Source organism: Amblyomma maculatum, chromosome 2, assembly GCF_055883805.1.
Source record: "Amblyomma maculatum isolate TAMU_Amacu chromosome 2, ASM5588380v1, whole genome shotgun sequence".
NCBI classification, from domain to species: Eukaryota; Metazoa; Arthropoda; class Arachnida; order Ixodida; family Ixodidae; genus Amblyomma; species Amblyomma maculatum.
Genome location: NC_139345.1, coordinates 142,693,825 through 142,717,804, shown reverse-complemented (window position 1 = coordinate 142,717,804; position 23,980 = coordinate 142,693,825). Strand labels below are relative to the sequence as shown.

The following is a 23,980-nucleotide window of genomic DNA, read 5'->3' as shown; positions in this document are numbered from 1 at the left end:
CGAACGCTTGACTTAGCGAAACCGGTTCAGAAGTGGAACTAAATGATTTTGCCTGCCAGGCTACTCGCCTTTGAGGTCATGTTATTTACACGACGGACCGGTTCGACCAGTTCTCATGAGGTCGGAGCTACAGTACAGCAGAGGCTAGACAAGAAAAGGAACGAAATGGTTATTTCACCCCTTGCCTTGGGGAGATGTCAGCGTGTATACACCTTTCCAACCTGATTGAAGCCATAGGTACCATAGGGCTCGCTGGATTGATATTTCAGCTGGCGCTACCAACCGATCCGTGGGCAATGCAGCAGAGGTTAGGCAGGAAAAGGAAGGAGACAGGATTCTCTCCCCTTGCTGTGGGGAGTGGATGTTCGCTTTTCATGCGGAGGTGTGAAGGGGGAGGTTGGAGAAAGGGTGCGAGGTGATTAGAGCTCAAGAGCCCACTTCCCACATCATGGGCACAAAAGCCAACAAAGGGTCATCTCCTTTGCTTTCCTGTCGCGCCTCTTCTACATCCACAATGGATAGGTGCCAAGGATGTTTGCTCCTGCCTTCACTTGTATCCTACAATAGGTCGCCTGAACCACTGCACACCTTTGTTGGGGTGGGAACAATGCTGTTCTCCCACATAAATGGCCCTGTAAGTCACTTATGCTTTGGTGCGAAAAATGTTATATCCTCGGGCAGCGGGGGAGGGGTTCTTCTTGACTGCACCTGGCATCTCACTTCACAGCCCAAGCAAGAAAAAAGGACAAAGAAGTCAAGTTGGTCAAAATTTCAAGAAAAACATGCGCGCACTAACACTGACAAGCAAGAGGTTGGTGGTAGAGTGTAGTATTGTCTAAACAGTTTGACACCAGATGGAGCCACGACGCAAATAGTTAAATTTGGCGCGAACTTCAATTCCCGCAGAAAATACATTCACAACTTTCAGAACCTGTAAAACGCTAACAATAGGTTCGATATGGATAAAAATTGCAGATTAACAATCAGGAAAGAAAAAGGGAGGAAATGTTGCGGAGGAAATTTTGATGTCTAGCCTAGTTTTTTTTATGAGATGACAAGGAAGACCGACATATCTAAAAACGCAATTTTTAAGAATATTTGTCTATGATTTGAAATAAAATGAAGCCTTAAAAATAAAATCTGCCCGCAACATTTCCTCTATTCTCTAAAGACGAAAACGCTGCCACAAACCCCATGAAAATTTAACCGCATTTGGACACGCTAGAGCTTCTGCAAGTTACCATGTATTTTCTATGGACGTTGGCACTGGTGGTATCAACGCTTAGCACAGCTTTGCTACGGGCACCAAAAGAAACAGTCAGGCACAAAAAAATAGCCAAAGATAAAAGTGTCTATAGCCTTTATTATACAGCCATGAAAGAGCAAAGATTCTAGGAAATAGGAAATCGTTCTCCCAAGAGAAACAGTCAGGCACAAGAAAATAGCCAAAGATAAGAATTACTAGTCTTTATTATGCAGCCATGAAAGAGCAGATTCTTGGAAATGAGAAACCATTCTCATACTGTTATTACACCTTTCAGCAGAACTACTGCAACACATTTTTTACAGAATGTGAGTCATTGATCTCCAAGCAAGGCTCATGCAGAGTAATTAATAATAAGTTGTGACAAAATGCCTAGTATACAGGCTGTAGAAATGAGCTTCAATAAGTCTGTGTGCAAGTAACAGCAAGCTGTAAGAAAATGCACAGTACAGAGCAGAGAAATCTTGCCTTGGCAAGATTCATACTTCTTATCCTTACAGACATAAAAGCTGCTAGTTAGGCCAGCCCCTGCCTACCTTGCAGAATTTGGCACTTCTTGAGATAGCCAATGACTACCAGCGCCTTGTTTTCCATTTGAAGGCCACTCGGCAAATGAAAATAACACATAAAGTTCACGTATGCAGCACCTTGCGTCAAGTAGCTTATGTAGATATTCATTTAATTTTCGCATGAACGTTTAGCAGCACATAGGCCATTATAAAACTGCTTTGCTGAACAGCAAAATTTGGTTTTGTACCATGTGTCTCAGCTGTTAGTTTTCTATGTGTCATACAATGATAGATGAAAAATAGCTGAAAAATGTTAGTGCTGTCCTGAAGTGGGGATTTTCATGACTCTGACCCAGAGTGTAGAAAAATACTGTTAATTTTTATCCCTGAAACAGTCTTTGACTGTCTCTCCACACAGGACAAGAATAAACACCACAGCACCATGTAGTAGGTCTGCACAAGCAGAAAACTATCCATCTTGCTTGTATTTCTTCGCAATTTTGTGCATGCTCACGCTGATTGCTTGGCTAGTGAAATCATGTCTCGTTGTCTGGAGTTAAATCAGCAAATCATTGCTTACACAAAAATGTATAAATCTTACAACTAACTGCTAACGGTGGCACGCTGGCCTAGTCAGGCAACGAGACCAACCATCGAAAGCTGTAGAAACTTGCATTTAGCAGAAATTGCCGGGGAAAAAATTGCTCAGTACATATACTATCTTATCACGCTGTTCTGACGGAGGCCAAACAACACAATTTACGAACCTTTTGAAGATGTGGAACGACCGCTCGCTGCTACCTTCATTGTGCGAAAACAGCTGTAGCGTATGCGAAAACAGCTGTAGTCGCCTGAGCGATAACTTGGTGCTCCTGAACGGGAGAAAACAATCTACTTCACAAACTTTCCTAGCTTTCACAGCGCTACTCAACACTCCCATTGACAAAATACTCGAAATAAAGCCTTGTGTTCCACGTGCAACTCACCGTTTACGGTCAGCCAGCGGATCGCAACGGCCATTTTCGCCGTTCACAACTCGCTACTCAACACTCCCATTGACAAAATACTCGAAATAAAGCCTTGTGTTCCACGTGCAACTCACCGTTTACGGTCAGCCAGCGGATCGCAACGGCCATTTTCGCCGTTCACAACTCGACGACACTCCGAACGTCTTGTATCGCGTTCTAGTTGAGTTGCCGTAGTTGGAAGCCGAGCACAACACTACATTTCCAGCAAATTGGGCGCAAATATCAATAGAATACAGGTCGCAACCGCCCGCCTGCAAGCAATGCCGCCAGAGACCAAACCAAACACCAAACCACAAAAACGACCCAGAAGTTAAAATTCACGTGACAAAGGCCTGGCCGTGACGGAATGTCCGCCAAAACTTGGACACTTGGACACCACCTATCTTTAAAAAATAGGCCAAAAACTTTGATTTGAATTTAAAGAACTACTGCGACTTCGATATCCATCAAAATCAATTAAAAACAATCCTAAGTGCTTTTTAAATATCAAGTACTAAAAGGTATTGCTCCATTTTATTTTATGTAATATCCAAAGCAATCTCAATGTTTATAATGTTTTCTGCTTGATGACAGGGATATTGATAGCTTAAAATAAAATACGCTTTTTCTTGCAATTTCATGAGAATTTCATGGTATATATAGACATGGTTTGCTTGTAACTAATGGGCCAAAGATAAATTCAAACAGGGCTCTGAATACACTGTTTATGTAGACGCGGCGGAATACAAAGGAAGCAACCCTTTTGCTATCGTGGGCGTGAACGATTCGGGTAAAATATTAATGGCAGGTTCAATAAAAAGAAACTACTCAGTGACAGCGGAGGAGGCGGCTATCGCCATGGCGATGGTCAGCACCGAAGCGGTTATAATTAGTGACTCCAAATCTGCAATAAACAATTTTGCGAGGGGCATGATCTCCAAAGAGACAGAGCGAATTTTAAGATATAAAGACTGGAACCAAAAAGAGGTGGAATTAATATGGGTAGTGGCACACTCGGGGAACAAAGGAAACGAGTTGGCTCACAGTATAGCTCGAGGTTATGTCAGCCGAGCAGTGAGCCAGGTTGATTCCCCCAATTTCTCGAGAGATCTACTTATGTCCTTTCGTGACTACACTAATCACTTTATTCTAGAAAGGTGGATATATCCTCCACCAGACAAGAAACTAGACAAAAGGCAGGAAGTAATCTGGCGCGTGCCTTCTTCAGCCCTTCTAAATTAGCGCACATGTACCCAGCACAATACAATCCAAATAGTAAACACTGCGGCGAAATAGCTGGATACGATCATATATTATGGAGCTGCAAAAATGCGCCGCCACCAGCGGACCTACTACCAGCCCTTCTTTAGAGCGCTGGGAGTCTATACGTTGTACATAGACCTTGGTTATAGGGGGTATTCACATGACGTCACAGCTGACGTCAGTATGCAGCCGACGCCATCTTTGCGTCCTGTTTTGACTAGTACTAGTACGGGGCGGTGGTTAGGTTAGCTCTTCGTGCGCGTCCGTTTGCTCTGTCATTCTGCCTCATGCCAGCACCGTTGTTATGAAAACTCAATCGGTATCATGAGTGACAGTTTGATTTATCAGCAAAGTGGGCGCGATGCGCACAGAGACCTGTACGAAACAAAACTTTGGTACCAACCCGTGTGCAGTCGATATGCGCAACTGCACGGTAAGCGTCGGCCTGTGCCCACGCATAAATATGTGCTAAATTCATGAATTCCTTGTCCTACAGACGAGCTTCATCACAAGGCACCAATCGCAAGCCTACTGACCACTCGAAGAACGCAACTACGTTACAAGCGGCTGGGTTAAGAGCCGCGGTTGAAGCAGACGAACTCTCTCTGTGCAATTACGTGCGTGCCGTCCATCGTTTATACCAACTAAATCGCTGAGTTTTTGTAGCTGATATTCTGCATAGAAATGGCGTTTAGTAGTCAGTATCTTTTATAGAAACTTGTTTGGTGTACTTGCCTCAATCGATCAGAAGAAGTCGGATGTTTGCATCGTCTGTGGCGGTAAGGAAGCAAAAGAAACCGCTGCCACACGCCACAGCGATGACACCGGTAGCGCCACCTCGTTGCCTTGCGGGCTCGAAATATTTTTTTGCAACAAAACTCTTCAAATACAGCGCAGTTTTGGCCAAGCTAAACTTGATTTGTTATTAGAGATAAATTTGTTTATGAAGTTCTTCAAACCTTCTGCAAAACAACTCTGCCCGCCTACGTGTTACTTCGCCGAATCTGCATGCGGTCTGCTTTGATTAGCAGCCGACATAGACGATGTGAACATCCGACTTCTTCTGATCGAATGAGGCAAGTACTGCGGCACAAAGTTTAGCGAGTCCTCTTTGAAGGATTTTATATCAACAAAACATGACGAGGAGGTGTTGGCGGCGCGCTGAATGCATGCGCATGACTGCAAGCGATACATTGCCGCGCTGCTCTTTTACTGGGAATGCGTCTTCCGAGTGCGTGAAGAACAATCGTGCACAGAAAGTGACAAGAGCTGGCTGCTAGGGCACATCCGGAAGATTCCAGTCCAGCCCATTTTGACATACATTTCTCATATTCCATGATAATTATGCGGTTGTGCCGTGCCAGCCATACGTAGCGTCGCATCTCGGTGAAGTGTCTCGTTCGGGTGGAGTTGTTCGTGTGTACTTCCAGAACCTTAAAATGCTGAGGTCTTTCGCGCAGCTCTTCAGCTTCCGTTGTTTACACTGTGTACGCGCCTATTACAGTCTACGGTAGCTCAATAAACAACATATAGCTGCGGGTGCCACTGCTTGTAGAACCGCACGACAGCACTTGATACGTACGTTCGCCCTGTTCGTTCCGTGGACACAAAAATGGCCGACTGCGCCTCAGTTACCCACAATGCACCGCGCACAGCGCGTCAGTGAATACCCCCTATACTGGCCCAACGTTTATAGATACTTTGATACTGGCCAGCTCAGACCTGTACTGAGTGGGCTCAAAAGGTCGCCGAGAGCAACGGACTTGAGGGCATCTAAGTGTAGCGCCCACAAATCGCTTATTGCTGACAATAAATGTTTTCCAATCCAAAATCAAACAGGGGCCCTATTCTCGACACACATGGCCCATGGCCGCCGTTCGAAGCCATTTTGTTTCTCTGATTGGTTCTCAGAACAGTCACGTGTTTCAAACTTGCGGCGCGAAATTTCAGTATGTCGGAACGACTTTTTGTGGTGGCGTAAAAATGACGTGAGCGTGAAAACGGATATTTAGCAGCGATATTCATGATGCATGGAGGGTATATATAAGTAACTGTGGATGGAAAACAGAGGTATATATGATAGAAAGGGAAGCACTTACGCTTGTACAGGGTCTTGAATATTTGGGGGCTGGGATTTAAAAAATTCCTATGCAAAATCTACTGCCCCATTCGAGCTGAAATAACGTTCACAAAGTAGCAAAATATAGTCTACGTTATCTGATAAGTGATTCAGCATCGGTACTTGCCTAGATTTTCCGAAATCGAGAAAAACTGCTCTCGGTGGCGTGCACAATTTTCGCAGAAAGTCGAAAAGCTATTTTGACATGATGCGTCATCTGTCGAGCATTGAGACAAGCTCCATCCCGGCCGTTGGCGCGCTTGCCTCGCTGCCCGACAGATGACGCACCATGTCAAAACAGCTTTTCGACTCTCTTCTGCGAAAATTGTGCACGCCGCCGAGAGCAGTTTTTTCTCGATTTCGGAAAATCTAGGCAAATACCGATGTTGAATCACTTATCAGATAACGTAGACGATATTTTGCTATTTTGTGAACGTTATTTCAGCTCGAATCTGGTAGTATATTTTGCGTAGGAATTTTTTAAAATTGCAGCCCCCAAATATTCCAGACCCTGTATTACGAATGAGCTGAAATGAACCGCCCACTGTCAAGAGCCGACTCCTGAATTCTGATTGGCTGACGCTGTATGGCGGGAAATACGTCATGCATAAACATTTAATGATGACGTCAAAATGACGTTTCATTGCGCAAAGGATGTTCTGCCATTGCTGTAAATGACCAAAGTTGGGCGCCGAATTTTAAGCCACTTGAGGCGGCCGCAAAAATAAAAAAAAAAATAAAAAACATGGCGAATTCGACGACGTGCAGTGTAGGCGGCTGTTAGCTCACCGCTGTTTGGTAGAGAGTTTTGTGGGTGGTGAAGTAAGCTGACACATCTTGTAATTGCAGAAAGCACTGAAACGACGTCATAAGGGAACTTTTCAGCTGTGTCATCTTTTAGAGGATTAATAATGAAGACACAGATTTACAGCCACACGAGGGTCGTAGCTACCCTCCCGTTGCAAATGCTTTGCTCTCATAGAGAAACCATCCATCAGCGCCGTCCTTGCCAAGCGCACCAATGCGGCCCGCTAACTCAAGCGGTTGATCTGCGCGAGACAAGGTATTTCAGAGAACAACAGAAGGGGAAGTTTGGCGAGTTGTAGGTTGTTCATGATGGTTTCGTGGGCGCTCTTTAACACAGAGACAAAAAAAAAAAGAGAAATAAAGGCCCCAGTCCCGTGTTTGCTTCTATTTGCCTCTGTGTTAAACAGCGCCCACCAAACCAACATGAATTTCAGAGAGCACCGTGATACTTTCTAATTATCTGTCTGATCGGTTCGTGAGCACAAACAACCTGAGGGGTCATATGGTTCGATGGCTGTGCAGGAACATGGCGCGACAGGCAGCGAGGGATCACCAAATACTTCCTTAAACGTCGGCCCTAAACACTGCCTTTTTTGTCTTGCACTATGCACTCACTGCAATGTTAATAAATTGAACAGCCTTTCCACGATGGGCAAAGCAAGCAAAAATAATCACAGCTTCTATTTTGTAAAGAAATGTATGTTTCATGACACATGTTTGCTTGCACCATGTGGTGTGTTTCATATATAAAGTTTTTTTCTAATATGCATGCGGGCTCACCATTTGAGATTTTTTAGAAAAAAAAATTAAGTACTTCGGAGCACGTTATGACGGTACGCTCTAATCATATGATGTAGTTGAGCAGTGGCATTTTGTGTTGATTGCTTTTTTTTAATACAGCCTGAAAATAATCTCCCATTATTGATTTGCATTTTACCGTTTCTACAGTAGGGAATACATGCGCGCGGTGCCACCCTAGCTTCATACCATGACTTTCTCAGTCATCATTAGCTTTCTTTCCTTATTGCCTGTTTTACGCCTCTGCACGGGTACGGTAGCCTGAAAATCGCCTAATTAACCTTCCTGCTATTCTGTTCTTCTGTTTCGTTCTCGGACATCTTTTGCGTTTCGCAAGAGCTTTTCGCACGCCAGCGCATGAAAATTTAACCGACTAGGTGTATGCCTCAGCGTATGCCTTCCACTTCGTGCGTGTGTGTGTGTGGAATACTCTCTCTCTCTCTCTCTCCATTCATCTCTCTCTCTCTGCGCTGCTTTCCGCGCTCTACACAACTCAAGCCGACACAATTTGTTACAAACTTAAGCAGACTTGGTGACCTGACTGTAGCTGGTCATAACGCGGCTTTTCGGAAAAGGTGGGTAGCATAGCCAGTACCTAACGGTAATTGCTACTTGACTGCGAGCGTTGTCCTCAGAGATGGGCACTACAGTGCTGGAGCTACTTTGGAAATCTGTCGATTGCTTCTGTTTACGACAAAGTCCTTAAAGGGACAGTACACTGGAATTTAGGTCTCAAATGTTTTTCGGCGCAATGGGAAGATTGATGTCGAAAATGTTCGATTCCATAACGGGTTTGGTAGAAACAGAGTAAAAATATTTTACCGATAATTTTTCGATCAGTGCATGCTCCCGTTTTTATGTAGTCCGATGCTGGAAACCTTGAGCAGCGACCGTGATGACGACTGGTGGTCGACAAAAAAGACGTACCGAAAACATAAATTTCACTCGCCAGGCAGTAATTTGACATTTTTTGTTTAGAGTAACCTCCTTTTCAGTTTCACACTCAATGCTGTAACGGCACAATAACGCACGCCTCGCCGGCGAAAGTTTTAATGGGTACTATCATTGCTTAATTCGCGAAATTTCAGACACTGTGGCGCCATCTAGTGGCAAAACACCTGAAAGCATGCTTCTCGCGGTGCGAAAGGAGGGGTGATTTTTATTTAAGGACGCAGTGGAGAAAGCGCAAAATATAATACATTATGACAAGCACTCCCAGAAGAAAAAAGAACTGTGCACTTGCGAAAATCAGCGATATTTTGCTGACATGTAGTCACGTGGGGTACTACACCGAAAGTAACAGAGTTTCTCCGCTAGATATCGCCCCAGTAGTTTTTATGTGATTTTCAATGGCAAATTAAAATTGTAAAGCCTCTCTTCTTTGATATTGTAGTGCTCCATCTGTACTGTATGAGGCAAGGTCTTTTAATCTCCACCATAATCTCATGACATATTTTGGCCAGTGTTCTATCTCTTTAAACGTTTTAGTTCCTGCATTTAAAAGCCGCTGATAAGTGAACTTGAGAGGTTATCGGCGCTTATGAACAGCAATGCTGCTTTCCGCTCCCATTTTGCACCAACCCACTGCGAATATTCCATTGCCGTTCTTGCTCTTCAACTGAAACTCGCGCAGCCTTTCCGTGCGTAGCTGATGCTGAATGTTCGACCGCAAGTATGCCATGACCCACGAATACCGCAACGCCACAACATACTTCACTCGCCTCACTGCAACCCGAGGCTTCCGAATCATGGAATGCACCGCAGAGTATCGGTTCCTGCAGGATCATTGTCGTTTTTCATACTTGGCGCAAGATATATGGTAGAAGACGACAGCGCGATTTTTTCTGTCACTTTATTTCTCTTTTTCTTCAGAATGCGTAACCCGACTGTGTGCTGATGTAACCTGGCACCGTCCTACTGCACATGTCACGCGTACCTCAGAATTTGAACAAAATGGCGAATTGTGACGTCACACAACTTTCCAGATTATCTATTTTATTGTAACAACAGTTTCGGATGATGGACCGTCCTGCTTCAGGGTAGAATTGAGAATATATATTATATTCAGAATATTTAATATTGAGAAATATATATATATATATATATATATATATATATATATATATATATATATATATATATATATAATCACTGCTGAGGCGGAGGCGTTTCTGTTGCCGGGGCTTTGGCCAGGTGTAGCGGATGCTGCAATTAGGACTTAGGTAACTGTCATCTTGGCTGGCGACGTAGAGGAGCGCATCTTTTGATTTCCGTATGAGGAATTTCGGCACACCGGCTATTCAGCTTCTTTGGTTTGGTTTTTCGTAAATTCTTTTTCACGAAAATGAACCGTGTTGTGGAGTGTTGGGTTCGACCTGTGTTTATTGCAGTGGGTAAGTTAACAATAGCAAGTGGTAGTTTCTATTTTACGACAGCATTTTCCTAACCAGTGCACACAACTGCCTTGTCATTGTGTTGGACTGACTTTTGAGTACTTGGCAATAAATGTTTCGTTGTCCCATATATGTATACGTGTAGGCATCTCCACGGATGCCCCCTCGATGTAAAGAGAATGCAGCTGTCAGCATTTATTCTCAGCAGGGCCGGTCCCCCAAATCAGCAGCGAAAAGGTGAAACAAAAAAAAGGCAAATAGTAAGGAGCTGCGAGGCGTCGTTCTGATCGGACTCTGCCCTGAACCGATGTCATTACCGCGACGGTCGCTTGCGGTGGAATGAACGAGCGGACGCTTCCGTGCAGACACCCATCCGCGTGCCGGCGAGAGATTTCGCTTGCGTGTCGCGCGTGTTTAGGTTGCTACTAAATAGGCGGGGGAAAACAAAACAAAAAAGGTGGGGGGGGGGGGGGGGGGCGTAAGCGATCTGCAAGCTAGCCAATTGACGTCCGGCGCTCGTGTCTCTGTGCAGTGCTGGACCTGGACAGCAACGAGTCAGACACATCGGAGTACAACGGAAACTCTTCGCCGACGGCGGCGGCGCCCAGGGCCACGGTACTGCACATATCCCGACCACCGGTGTCGTCATCGGGGCGGCGTGGCTGCCGGTGCGGTGCAGCAAGCATCAATCCGGGGAAGCTGACCTGCTGCGGTCAGCGGTGCCCGTGCTACGTTGCCGGCAGCAGCTGTGCGCAATGCCGGTGTAAAGGGTGTAGAAACCCCGTGGACAAAATCTCTCAAATTTGGAGCGAAGCCCTTCAGGTGGGCGCCCACGAAAATGTGAAGTCGGGCTCTGACGGCCAGCCTCCCGAAGCACGGACACACGTGGTCCACATTCTTCAGGTGGACCACAAGTGACCTAGCTGTGTCGTGGATCTCTGTGTTTTGTTTGTTCCATGTATAGTGCAAACCAGTGTAGACGGCCTACACTGGCCAACCTTTGCCGGGGAGAAGATGGCTGATCTGGGCAGCGATGGCCTCCGTGAGGGCCATACGCCATGGAGTGCGCATGGCGTCTAACTGGCCTCAGCGACCAGCTGGCCTAACACCGCGGGCGGTCATGGCCACAGGCCGCTCGGCGAATGCTGTCAAGTCTTCGGCATCACGGAGGTCATGCATAGTGCAACGCGACTAACAAATCTTATTTTTCTGTGCGTGCTCGCAGGAGGGCTGTCACATAGTTGAACACAGAAGGCAATGACACAAATAATGAAAGAGGCACCGTAGTAGTAGTAATAATAATAATATAAAAATTCTAGAGGGCACTTTTGACCACTAAAGTGCGATAAGGTGAAAGCCATTATAGCGTGATGGATCGTAACCCTCCACTACGGCACCTCTATCTCCCTCTCCTTTCACTCCTACCTTTCTCCCTTACTTTACGGTGTGGTAGACACATACTGCGCCTTTTTCGTCCTCTAAATCAATTTCTCTGCTATCAATTTTGTTTGCCCTGCCTGGGGAATGTAAACACACCCACATTATATGGTTCAGGGTTCCCCTCTGCCCGCGAATCCTGTCACACTGGTTCTGTGGATACCTAGGGGAAGTGATGGTGGGAGTGAAAGGGGAGAGAGAGAGAAAAAAAAAAGGTGCCATAGTGGAGGGCTACGGAATAATGTTGGCTACCTGAGGATCTTTAGCATGCACTGACATCCCACAGCATACAGCATACAGACGCCTCTGGGCCACCGGCGGTCGGGTTCGCCCAACTACTGGCCCGGAGTTCCGGGTTCAATCCTGACCACGGGCGGCTCAGAGGCGTCTGTATGCTGTGCGATGTCAGTGCACGCTAAAGATGCCCAGGTTGCCAATGTTATTCCGCAGCCCTCCACTAAGGCACCTCTTTCTCTCTCTCTCTTTCTCTGCAGTTTCCGGGTTAAATCCCAACTTCCAGTGGAGTGCGAATTTTGGAGATGCATTAGTACTTTCATTATTTAGTTCCCTGTTTTCTGCACGCAGCTATATCTGAACAAGCTGTTGAAAGATAGAAAAAAGAGAATTAAGAATGAAGGTTCCACTCATGCATAACAGAATGTATAACTTGCAAAGTCCACTTTTTTTTTTTATATTGTCCAGCTTTTGTGGGGAGAGAAAACCCACCCTGAAAACTTCCAGGCCCTTTGGCTTGATGTTTCTGCCATGTGGCTAATCTTTAAGCTCTTGCCTTGCCTGCCCTCTCTATTGCAGTTTTTAAAGCAGTATACGATTTTATGGGATTAATTGTTACCAGTTTGGTTTTTCCAAAGTTGTGTTATGTTATTTGTCAATATTTGCCATCAAATATCTTTTCTTTTCTGTAACATTTTGGCTAATATATCTGTGACAGAAACAGCAAAACAGGGAATACTAGTGGCTGTGAGTTATGCTGCCTTCATAACAGGTACTGTATTATTTTTGCCTATGCTCCATTTCCTGAGTCGTTTGCAATGCCATGAAAGGCAAGGGCACTCTGTACGCCAGTAAAAATGACACACATTACATAATTGCGTACTTATGCATCTGTTGCCCCTATCATGAATTGGTGGGCATGGCAGGCGAGTAGGAACTCAGTTGTGTTGAGAGGGGAGGCAGGCACATAGGAATAGGCATAAAACTACTACATAGTACAGCCTTTGTCGAATGGCCCGGGTTGCCTCTGCCCTCCACAGGATTTCAAACAGGTTTTGAGAAGGTGTAGACATTTTTGGGTGCCTCATCTTATGTGCTTATACGTCACGTGCCTTGAGCTATCATGTATGAAAGCATGGCAGCTTTATGCTGAACTTGGTTGAGCTCAGACATTTCAGTCCTGTTTGTTGCAACTATGCCGATCTGTGTTCAAAGTGCGGCCCATATGCCTCTTGAGCAGAGCAATAATTCATTTCTCCAGGCTGCTCCAGAAAAGAAGTTATCTTTGTGCCAAACTGAGTGTAGGGTTAAGAGACTGCTCTGGATTTACTCTAGGCTGTCTAGATGTGTTGTTTTTTGGTATCTGAGTGTGAGCAGTACAGAATTAAGAAAAGACACTTGAAAATTCATTAACACACTTGTGGCCTTGGGCCAAGATGATGTGCAAAAAGGAAATATTTTAGTAGCAAGCCTCTGCTCGGGTTATGAGTGACTAATAACTGTGGCTTGATGTTCCTTTAATTTTATTACAGTTCCTTGTTGGTTACAAAAGAGTATTTCATTGTGCCATGTTACAGAGGTAATTTGCATGCCTTATATGAGGTGCAAGATGGGCAAATATGTCTTAAATATTCCTTTCATGTTAAAAATGCCTCATTGTCATTGCTCGAACATGACAGCAATTAAGAGGCCAATCATAGTTGCTTTTTAACACTGCCTCAAGCAAAGTGATCAACATTTATGGTTAGCACGCAATTCATAGTGCAATTTTGCGCATATTAAGTCTAAAGAAATCGGGCTTGTCGGGCATTTTAGCTATGGTGCTTTATATCAAGTTTGTCATTTCTATTATGTTTTGTCGAGTTCTTTTGCTTAGAGTGCGAACACTGCCAATGGAGGTATAAAGAACATTATTGTAACACTTGAACGCTCTTAGGCTAGATATTATCAAAATTTAAGTGTTCTTTCAATGGCGCATTATATCAAGTTTGTCACACCTTATTATGTTTTGTTGAGTTCTTTTGCTTAGAGTGCGAACACTGCCAATGGAGGAATAAAGAACATTATTGTAACACTTGAACACTCTTAGGCTCGATATTATCAAAATTTAAGTGTTCTTTCTATGGCTCAGGTGGGTTTTTTTTTTTTTTTTTTTTTTTTTTTTTTTACAATATGGGTTTAAACAACAGTGCATGGGTTTCAAAGATTACCTAATTTTTCCTTTGTTGGCAACCTCTCCCATTACTTCGTTGTTTCGATTTACAAATTACTGTTGAAGATTGTTGTCCTGCCTGTTTTCAACTTGACAACATTGCATTTTATATATTACAAAAAAGACTGCTACAGACATTTACTTTATAGCTTCTTATTTTCCTTAAGTAGGGACATTTTTCCACCTTATCACTGCTAACCCCTAGAGCACTACATTGCCTTTCTTCTAAAAAGTAGAGGCACACTCCCATTCCTTGTTTCACAGGTGTGCTGTGGAAAAGTTTAAGGCACAACATTTAGTTGTGATGATGATTAGTGTAGCAAATTCTTTTCTTGCAGGTACGAATTGTATTGAAGTGGCTGATTCTTCCTTGCAGATGCTTGTAAGGAGTTGTTTTTATTTAGAAATATAGTAACAATGACAATAATTGGCGGTCTTGCTCTTTCACTGCCTTCTAATTTTTTTTATCCACTGAGAGCCAACAAGATATAAAAGAAAGGCTACTCACAATATATTAATAGCGGCTCAGTGCCATGCGAATGGCAAGTTAATAATTATTGTAAAATGAGGTTGTGATATTCCCTTTTCTCTCTCCCCTATTTCTTTCCCTGAGATAAGCCTCAGCTTATTAAGACAACTAATACCTGTGCTATACAGGTATTTCAAATGCTATCGAGCCAAATCGTTTTGTGCAACGGAAAGTCTGGTGCTCCAGCATGATGTTCTCAACGCCATTTGAGTCAGCACAGTATCACATTAAGATTAACTGATTTCTGCATGGCAGGGAGCTCGCTGATTGTTACCTGAACAAAAATGAAGAAATTTCTATTTTGATTGCTACTAAGTGCTTACCTATGTGAGCTTTTAAATTCCATTGGTCGAGCTGTCATCCATGTCTTTGTCAAAAGCAATGGTGCACTGCTTATAAGAGCAACAGTACAATATAAGGTCATCTTTGCAAACTGAAATCTACTGCTTACATGTTTAAGGGAGGCATCTTCGACACTGTAAACTCAAGTTAACATAGCTCCAAGCATTTTCAGGTTACTGCAAGGATTTGAAGTCATTGTTATTTTTAGAAGTACTCTGAATGCAGGCTGCAAAGGGAGACATCACTCAGTTAAGAGTTGTGGGCAAAGAAAAATAACAGCCTTTTTTAAATTGTAGGCCTTGATACCTCCTCCTAAAGCCCAGCATATGTGGCATGCATACACGGGAAGCCGTTCATCAGATTTTTGGCCGTGCTCTCATAATATTCTCATACAGCAGGTGTCCCTGCTGGTGTTTCCTGGTAGCTCATTATTTTTGGTGTTACCAGTATGCAAATCTCATTTGTGGCCCATCTTGCACCTCCAGTGTAACATGCACTTTGGAATGTATTAAAAGTGATTTGCACATGCAACAGATGGCTTTCAACGTGCCACAAGGTCTTGCTTGCTTTCAAGGAATAACGAGGCGAATGATTGAGTGCACTTTCTGCTGATGGAAACAAAAAAGTGAAATGGATTGAATTGAGTGTGGTACAAGTTAAATAGGCTGATAAGCAGGTGTTAAAGTCCGAGCTGCTCGCTCGAAGTTTCATCGCTCCTTGTACAGTTCTAGCTCTCATTTTTGCATCTGTAAATACTTGTACATATATACATATTTCATATATGCAAATTTTTCCCTTGCAAAGGGAAGGATATACCAGCGAAATATTTTTGCAAAAACAGATGAAAACTATGGTTCTATAATGGTCGCACATGTCTGGCCAAACAAATCTCCTGACGGCAGCAGCAGAATGGGGCTGTCTTCGTTCTTTTACTTTTGTTTTTATTGCGACACATTTCATTTTAGTTTTCCATCGAACTGAATTTGTGGAATGTTATGTGTGGGTAGCTTGAGGATGTGTGCTCAGCCATTCTTTCCTCGACTTTGGTACTGACTGCCTTTGGTATATGTACAGTATTGAGATCTCCCCATGTTTTCTCGTTCGTTAGAGACTGTTTTTTTTGCTGCTTTTCGATGTGTTTATTTCTTTAATGAAAAGCCGCCGTTATTCATTCTCGGACGTTGCAAGTGCGAGTGTGCCTCACTGCTAATGCTGTAAGAACCACGAGTCATTGCTAGAACTGCGAGTATTTGGCCTAGTTGGTAGTTCACGGTGGTGAAGTATGCTAACTTTTTGCAGACAAAAACAGAGATGGTAACACAACACAGAGCGCGAACTGGCAACTAGTTTCAATGGGTGAAACAGGTTTTCTTTTATGCAGAAGTGCATGGAGCCATGTGCTGTGGGCCACAGCACATGAAAAAACATTGATGTCTACAATCACAAGCAGATCTGAAAGTCAGTGCAAACTCATTGTGCCATGCAGTTCGAGTTCCTTTTGTGAGGAGAATACATTGCCGATGCACTTTTTCCACCATCAGATCTTTAGTCAAAGGCATCTATAATCTCGCTTTCTGTCTTACTCTTTGAATGCGATATGATTGCAGTTTTTTTTTTTAACATTGGCATGCATTTTTTGCAATGATGGCAATATTCAGCCAATGTGCCTGGCTGCGTGTAGGACTGCAGTTTTTGGCATGCTCATGTAACCGTTTATTTATGCAATGGCCGATTTCTCTGGCTTACTACATTTTGCAGGAAAGCGGCATGTAGTATCAAATACCTGTGTCACGTTCAACATGTGCTACCTTGTGCCTGATGTGGCAAGTGGGTTTTAAGACACAACCATGGTTGTTTACTTTTTATTTCATAAGTCGGATAGATTTTGGGGGGACTGTGAGAACCACAGGAATGTTGCACCTACCTGCAATCTTTTTTAGATTATGCGAATATCTGTGTACATATAAACCCAACAGTCTTTTAAACCCAATATGTGTGGTCTATTGAGGTCCAAACAAATTTGATGACTGGTTGCTCCGGCAGCTCGAAGGTGGAGCTTGGTCCCTTGAGCACCATTTTAAACAGATTTCCTGTTAATCCCAACTAAGTTGGACTTAACAAGTCTGGAAGAATTTCCGCGAATATAAAGCAACCACTGAATGGAAAACAAATCTAAATATTCTGAGGAATCCAAGAAAAGTAGTGCCCTGCCGTTATCCCCTATGCACACAATATCACATGGTCTTCAAAAGAATGCAGGTAGGCACTACATTCATGCGTTTCTCTTGGCCCAAGAAAGTGTCTGGTTTAAGCAAAAAATGAACAATCACTTTGAGGTTCTAACACCCATTAACACTATCAAGCACGAGGTAATACATGCCAAATGTAACACAGGTGTTATGTATCACACGAGTGAGTACTTGAGTCATTTCTTGCTGCATTTCAGATGGTTGCCTGTGGGCGCAGAAATACGCCTTCTATATTAGTATGAGGGGGGGGGGGGGGGTAGGTACGGACACGGAGCATATCCTTTCACTAGACTTCACAAGGTCATGAGGTTCGCCGGTGACCCTTTTAAACCTATGCACAGCCATTCTACGACGAAAAAAACAATGAGCCTTCCAAGTTTACTTTTGTCCATTGCAGCCTTACAACCAAACAGGCCTTCTCACGAAGGCTCCTACCAGCAGTTGCCAACTATGCTACAGATTGAGTGCATTTTTTAAAGGAAATGGTCGACTTGTGTCAGTACGGTCGAGCCATAAAGAATAGAGACTTTTATACGGCCCCTTACCGCGCCCGGCCGTCTACCGCTACCGCGCGCCGTCAGCACAGCACGCGCTGACTGCTCCCTCCATGCAGAGTCCGCCGGAATATGACAGGAACATGGCGCCATCTGTCGCTCTCAAAGTGATCTGCGCATGCGTGCCGCCGCTTGCGAGGTGGCGGTAGACGGTAACGTCCCTTCAGGCACGCTCCCTCGAGACCGGCCGTGCTTCAGGTTGCGGCTATTACTCGAAAATTTAACTGGTGGTCCAGCGATGTCGTCGGAGTTGCCAGAGAACAGTGCGCATTTGCAACGAACGGGAATGAATACAACTGCGGCGGTCGCGGTTTCTTCGGGCGGTTTGCTTGCTGTCCTGTGTGTGTGAGAGCGGTGTACCAAGCGGTGGTAAAGATGGTCAGTGGTCTTGGGTTCTGTGTGTGTGCGCGTCTGCTTTGTCTTGCAGGCGTTGTGTTTGTGCTTTGGTCGATCGCCAGACCGCACTTGGAGCGCGACTCATTTGGTCTTGGCGTACTTAAAAGTGAGCGTGGATTGCTGATGGGGGGGAAATTTGGAAAAGTTTTGTTACCCCTCGGACCACTCTTCGAGAAATGCCTGCGCCCCGGACGGATCTGTGTCCGTGCTTGGTCCTCTTTTGTTTTTTGTTTTTTTGTTTTTTTTTTTGTTCCTCTCAACATTTAGTGAGACATTGAGCAGACCTTCTGCACTGGCCATGCAAGCGGTGAAAATCAAGTGCGTTCTGGGCTAGAAGTTGCAGCCCATTCTAACAGAGAATGACATTTGAATATTGGCTCTTGTGCAGTATTGGCCCTTGTGTAGGTTGCGTACTATCTTATGCAACGCGATGCGATAAACACTGGAGTCGCCCGGAGTGAGGCTAGAATATCTATTTTTCCCAGCGCAGCCTCTGGCTTCTTTGCACTCGCATTTTTCGCAGTATCCGCGGTGAGCCGATGAATTCTGTTCATTACTGCTGTTGGTTTCAGCAGTCATGTTTTCGGCCCACGGTGACCTGATATGCGATGTTTGGTCGAAGCCTTTGCCACGCGGATCAATAATTGGTTTTGAGAAAGGGAAATGCGCAATAAATGTCTCACTTCCCAGTGGACGCTTCAATCTGAAAGATAGGCTCTTGAAAAATGTCTACGAATGTCCATTTGTCTGGGGATGTTTACGCCCATGCTAGGAGAGTACAGAGCAGAACCATAACAGCAAAATTTCGGGGACCGGAGTCTATTTAACACATCAAATAGACGCCGGTAGACGCACGGATCGTTGCAAAATAAAAAAACGTGCGATATCGTTCACGTTAAAGATCTGCAGGTAGTCAAGACTAGTCCGGAGCCCTCCACTACGCCACCGATGTCTCTGCTTTGTTTCGTTCGGTAATTTCTTCATTTACGGCGCAGTTTAGTTGCTCGGTTTTTCAACGCAGTTGGCGCTTTCTCACGATCTCCTTTACAAGGGAAACCGTGAACATAATATTACACATATTCATTACAGTAGTTCAGTCATTATACAGCAGTTCGTCCGCTATCTCCTTCTTCAGCTTGTTTCAACAAACAATACTTGATATTTGCTTCAGAAAAGCATCAGTTTTTCTGATAAACTCAGTCCGTCCGAGGGCGGGGACATTTCTCGAGACTGCGGGCCAGCAATGCGAGAGAGAGCTGCCATTTTATTTGTAAAGGCCTGCCTGCTTTCCCTCTCTGCAGGCGGCCTAGAGATTTGTGTTTTCTCGGTTTTGTGTTGTTTTTTCTTAGACATTACACTCTTTTTCGGGGACCTGCTAGTTATATAAAAATTGTGCGTTAAAGGGGCGAAGACAGTGCCCTATCTGATATTTAAATGGATCATGTAGTTATCCTTGTAAGATTTCTTGTTTTATCTGTTCTTTTAATTTAATTTTGTGTCATATTGTTTTAGTTTTCATGTTTGATGCCAAACTGACCGCGCAGTACGAGCGCGACTGCGCAATGGTTTTCAATGGCGACCTGAACACCTGAGTTAAAAATAAAAATTTAATGAATTGCGTGACCGTGTTTTGCGTGCATCCTTCTTGCTTTAGGGGGCAGTGATCGATATCATGTTTGGGTTTACGCTCTCGGAACTGCCCTGTCTAAATATTGGCGACGAGACTCTCTCTAGAGTTCCCTTGCGCAGATCTTTTTAACATCGCGCCTTTCGAGCACTACAGCGCTTTATTGACCATCTGCACGTTCAGGGTCGTGTTTTCGCTTCGTATGTTTATTTTTACTCACTCAGGAAATGCTGTTGCATGGTACTAAGTTTCTATTCCTTTTCTTTTTTTCGTGCGAACTAGAAAGGCAGTTAGGCCCTAAATAACTGCAATCAGTTCGGCCCTGCGCTTTTTAGCCATAAAAGTATTTGTGAAAATAAGTGCTCCCACTTTCTCGCTCCTGTAAAGCAGACTTTGTGATTTGATCTTCGGTTTCGCAGAGAAGCTCTCTTCTCCGTTGGTAACGAGGTCTCGCTCGTGATAGATTGATGATGCAGTAAAGTTGAAAAGCAACCTTTGACATGCTTCCATACAATCTAGTTGCTGCTTTATGCAGCGTAATGCAGGTAGTTATTGATCTAAGCACCAAATAGGCAAATCAAGAAGGTAGGTTCCGAGAATTATTATGCAGAACGTGAAGTACGACAGGCTCGGAAGGGAAAAGCAGGTTACTTTAGGTAGTGAGACGCTAGCATTGATAAGCGAATAAGTCCATCTACCAAGAGCAGGCAGTGACCTCAGATCCGAACGAGGAACATGAAATATTTAAGAGAAGATTCGGGTAGGAGTGCATCTAGCAGGCACTTTCAAGCGATAGCCGTTAACTACTATCGCTCAAAAGTAAACTTTATGATACCTGTATCATGAAGTAGGAACGCGCAGTCCAATGAAAATGATTCGCTGGCAGTGATACGAAACCACGGATGCGGTACCACGGAAGTATATGTCACGTCACCTGCATCACATGTGTTCACCTATGGGTTAGGAACGTAGAAGCTAACAAAAAAGTTTCAGCCTGAACTGGGGATAATGCAGGAAGTTACTGAAAGAAAAATTACGGGCGAAGCTTTAATAAGAGATGGGTCATGGAACTAACGCCTGTCGATGGCGCCTTATTCATATTCAACCAGGATAAACGGGTCGGCCATTTAGTACGAAGGAAAGATGGCGGAGCAGCAGGATTTGTGTGCGGATCAGAATAGGGGTAGTTGCAGCTAGATAAGACAAGGTTATATGGAAGTATGTAAATAACAGAGGGACCGGAGGTGGTGCTTCTCATGACCTGCCATTTACCTCTATTTGGTGGCCGTGTTGGACATGGCGGCGCTTCGAAAGGAGTAAACGTGTTGCTAACTGATTTATTTTATTTATAGGAAGGGAAAGGCGCGGTAACTGTCTCACTTGTTTTTTTTGTGTTTTTTTTTGTGGACACCGCAACCGCGCCGTAAGGGAAGGGAGGAAGATGGGAATGAAAGTGGAAGTCGACTACCTGGTACATGAGAGAGAGAGAGAGTTGAGCTGCGTGTGACGCAGCTGGGCTGACGGCTTTGCGTACACGGAGCGTTCCATGTCAAGCCATCGCTATCATAACAAGGCTCCTGTGAACAGCCATACTGTCAAAGTTCGGATGTTTAATGCAGAAATAATCCGAGTAGCACCCATCGTAAGATTTTTTGGACACGCTGTGCACGGAGGATGGCTGCGTGCCCTTCTTCGAGGGGAGTTACAGACACACCTTCATTCCAATAGCAAATACTGGGGCATCGTACACTCCCACAATAAAGCACTAGATGCTTTTTCTATCTACATATATTATGATCGTACCCTTTACTGCAGTCAACAACGCCTGATCGTTCACACCCTACTTTCCACTTGGGTACTTCTATTGCTTTCTCAGACATGTGAGGAAGAGTGCTACATTTTTTGCTTGCTCTTACACTGGTACAGTTTCCTTTTACGACTTTTCTTGAGGGGTGCATGCATATGTGCGCCGTCCTTATTATTTGAATTCCTTCCTTTCGTTTTGTGCGTCTTTTTTTTTTTTTAATTTACGATGCCTCCACACTTCCGTTTCTACCTTTCTTTCGCTCCCGTTTTCTCATATTGACTGAGTTTGACGTAGTGGTGTGCATGCGCATCATTTCTCTTGGCCCACATTTTTTTTTTTTTTTTTTTTTTTTTGTAATTTCAACCGTAATATTCGGTTTAATGCCTTCGTTACTCTTTTTCATTCATTTATGTTCTTGTTGTTTTTGTATTTCTGCTTCCTCTTCGTTTTCAGCGTGACCTTCTCATCGGTACCAACATCCATGGAAACCAAAGTGAGCGTAGGAAAACTTTTTTTTTTTTTTCGCAGTGAGGGCGGATTGTTTCGAGTGGACAGGTCGGCTACCAACGTGCACCTGCGCAGACTGTGAAGAACCGAGCAGAGAGAGGAACCATGAAGATGTGAAGAACAGAGAAGCTACGCCCCCACTCCTCCTAATTCGCCAATTTCCCAAAGTGCGGCCGAGAGCCATCCCTTCCGTTTCAATAAAGGCACCATTCATTCATTTTTTTTTAAATCTGTAGTGTTGATAAATCAGAAAATTGCGCAATCATTTTTATGCTGCATTGTAATTATAAAGTATAAGATAAATCAGTCACGTCTCAGTAGTCCGAATTAAATCCACGACACTAGTAACTCAGATAAGGTGCTGCACTAACTGTGCTACGTCGTTGACTGCTTAATTGATTTCGTGTGTATGTCTTTTGTAACGTGACCTTGAGAAGAGTCATCTGTGGAACCCTCGTGCATATAGCAGCGGATATAGCGCAAGCGCAGGTGTAACATGGAACATGATTTAATAGTGAGAGCTTGCGCCTGTGCGAGTACCCCCTTAGGCTACCTTTGGCATCGAGGCTGCTAAAACCAAGGCACTAGAAAGCTGCTGAGCAGCAAATTTTATGGAAATGCAGGGCTCATTAATATGCAAGAAACAAACAGCTGCCAAAATCAAGGTAAGCATACTGAATTCTTTTAATTTTTGGTGTTGATCGATACGATATGAGTAGTGTAACCATTTTTACAGAAAGAAAACCCGTCGGGATGGCGCAATGGTTTGGGCGCTCGACTAGTGCCCAGGCATGCGGAATCGAATCCTGGCCTCAACGGTTGTTTTTCGATGGAGGCGAAAGGCTATAGGCGCCTGAGTGCTGTGCGATGCCAGTGCACGTTAAAGAACCCCAGGTGATCCAAATTTCAGGAGCCCCCTACTAGGACGTCTCTCGTAGCCTGAATCGCTTAAGCCCCAAAACCAAACCAAACCATTAATTAGTAAAAAAAAAAAATTATCTCATGCCACCATTGAGATCCGAACACCCGATCTCTGTAGCGTGCGTCGTCCTATCAACTGTGATGTGGGGGCAGCTGGTTAACGTATACTTTCGTTGCATTTATGGGGCGTGCACGTAACCGAACCTTTACAGTATATTCACCACTGCCACCCTAGTCCACAGCGGCAGCAAATTCCATATGAAGAGTGGTCGACTTTCTGGCTTTGAGAGAACGCTCTTATCCTGAGACATGTTCTATATATGTTGATGAGAACTCGATTTCTGCAGGACTGGCGCTTCTAGATCTTAATTAGTCTGCCAGCGTTCGCATGTGCACCACTCCTGGACAAAGCTCGGAGCTCTGTTACCCAGGTGCATTTCAGTTACGACAACGTGCTTCCATGCATATATACATACAAGGTATGTAAATGTCTTTTATTTGCATTTCTGTATGTAAAGTACTAAATGTGGTTCGTAACCTGCTCGTTGAGTTTTATATGCATTTATCTACGCATTCTAATGTGAACAGACGCAGTCAATTAAAGGCAGCCGCCTCTATTTTCTGTGGTCTGTACACGTAATTAGCGACCCCGTATAGGTGGCAATTGTGAAAATTGACCCGCAATCTTTTTTTTTTTTTACATTATTTATTGCATTCATCATTTTACCCTATTCGAATGGCTTAACTTGCTTAAATACCGGCATGGACCATAGGCCTGGTGCGTACGTATAACCAGATATCCATGGTGGTTGCGTATATTTCTTCATTCTGTAAACAAAAATAATACCTGCGCGACTGAATGGTCTCCTGTCCTGCTGGTTTTAAAATGTCACGTAGACTGCACTGTTACTGTCTATTGTCCTCATTCTAGAGACACATAACGCGAATTCAGGCAACATTTAGATCCGGAAGGTGTACCATGGTTTGATTCCCATTTCAATATAG

At 44.1% G+C, this 23,980-nt stretch overlaps 1 protein-coding gene across 1 annotated transcript in view; it reads left to right on the top strand.

Moving 5' to 3' along the window:
* Nucleotides 1-17,401, top strand: part of LOC146200095 (uncharacterized) — a 60,045-nt gene extending 42,644 nt beyond the window's left edge. The window contains exon 2 of the mRNA XM_084595351.1: nucleotides 10,693-17,401. Within this exon, the coding sequence (XP_084451477.1) occupies nucleotides 10,693-11,078 (386 nt within the window). The 3' untranslated portion in view covers nucleotides 11,079-17,401. The remainder of the gene's footprint in view (nucleotides 1-10,692) is intronic.
* The last annotated feature ends 6,579 nt before the right edge of the window (nucleotides 17,402-23,980 follow it).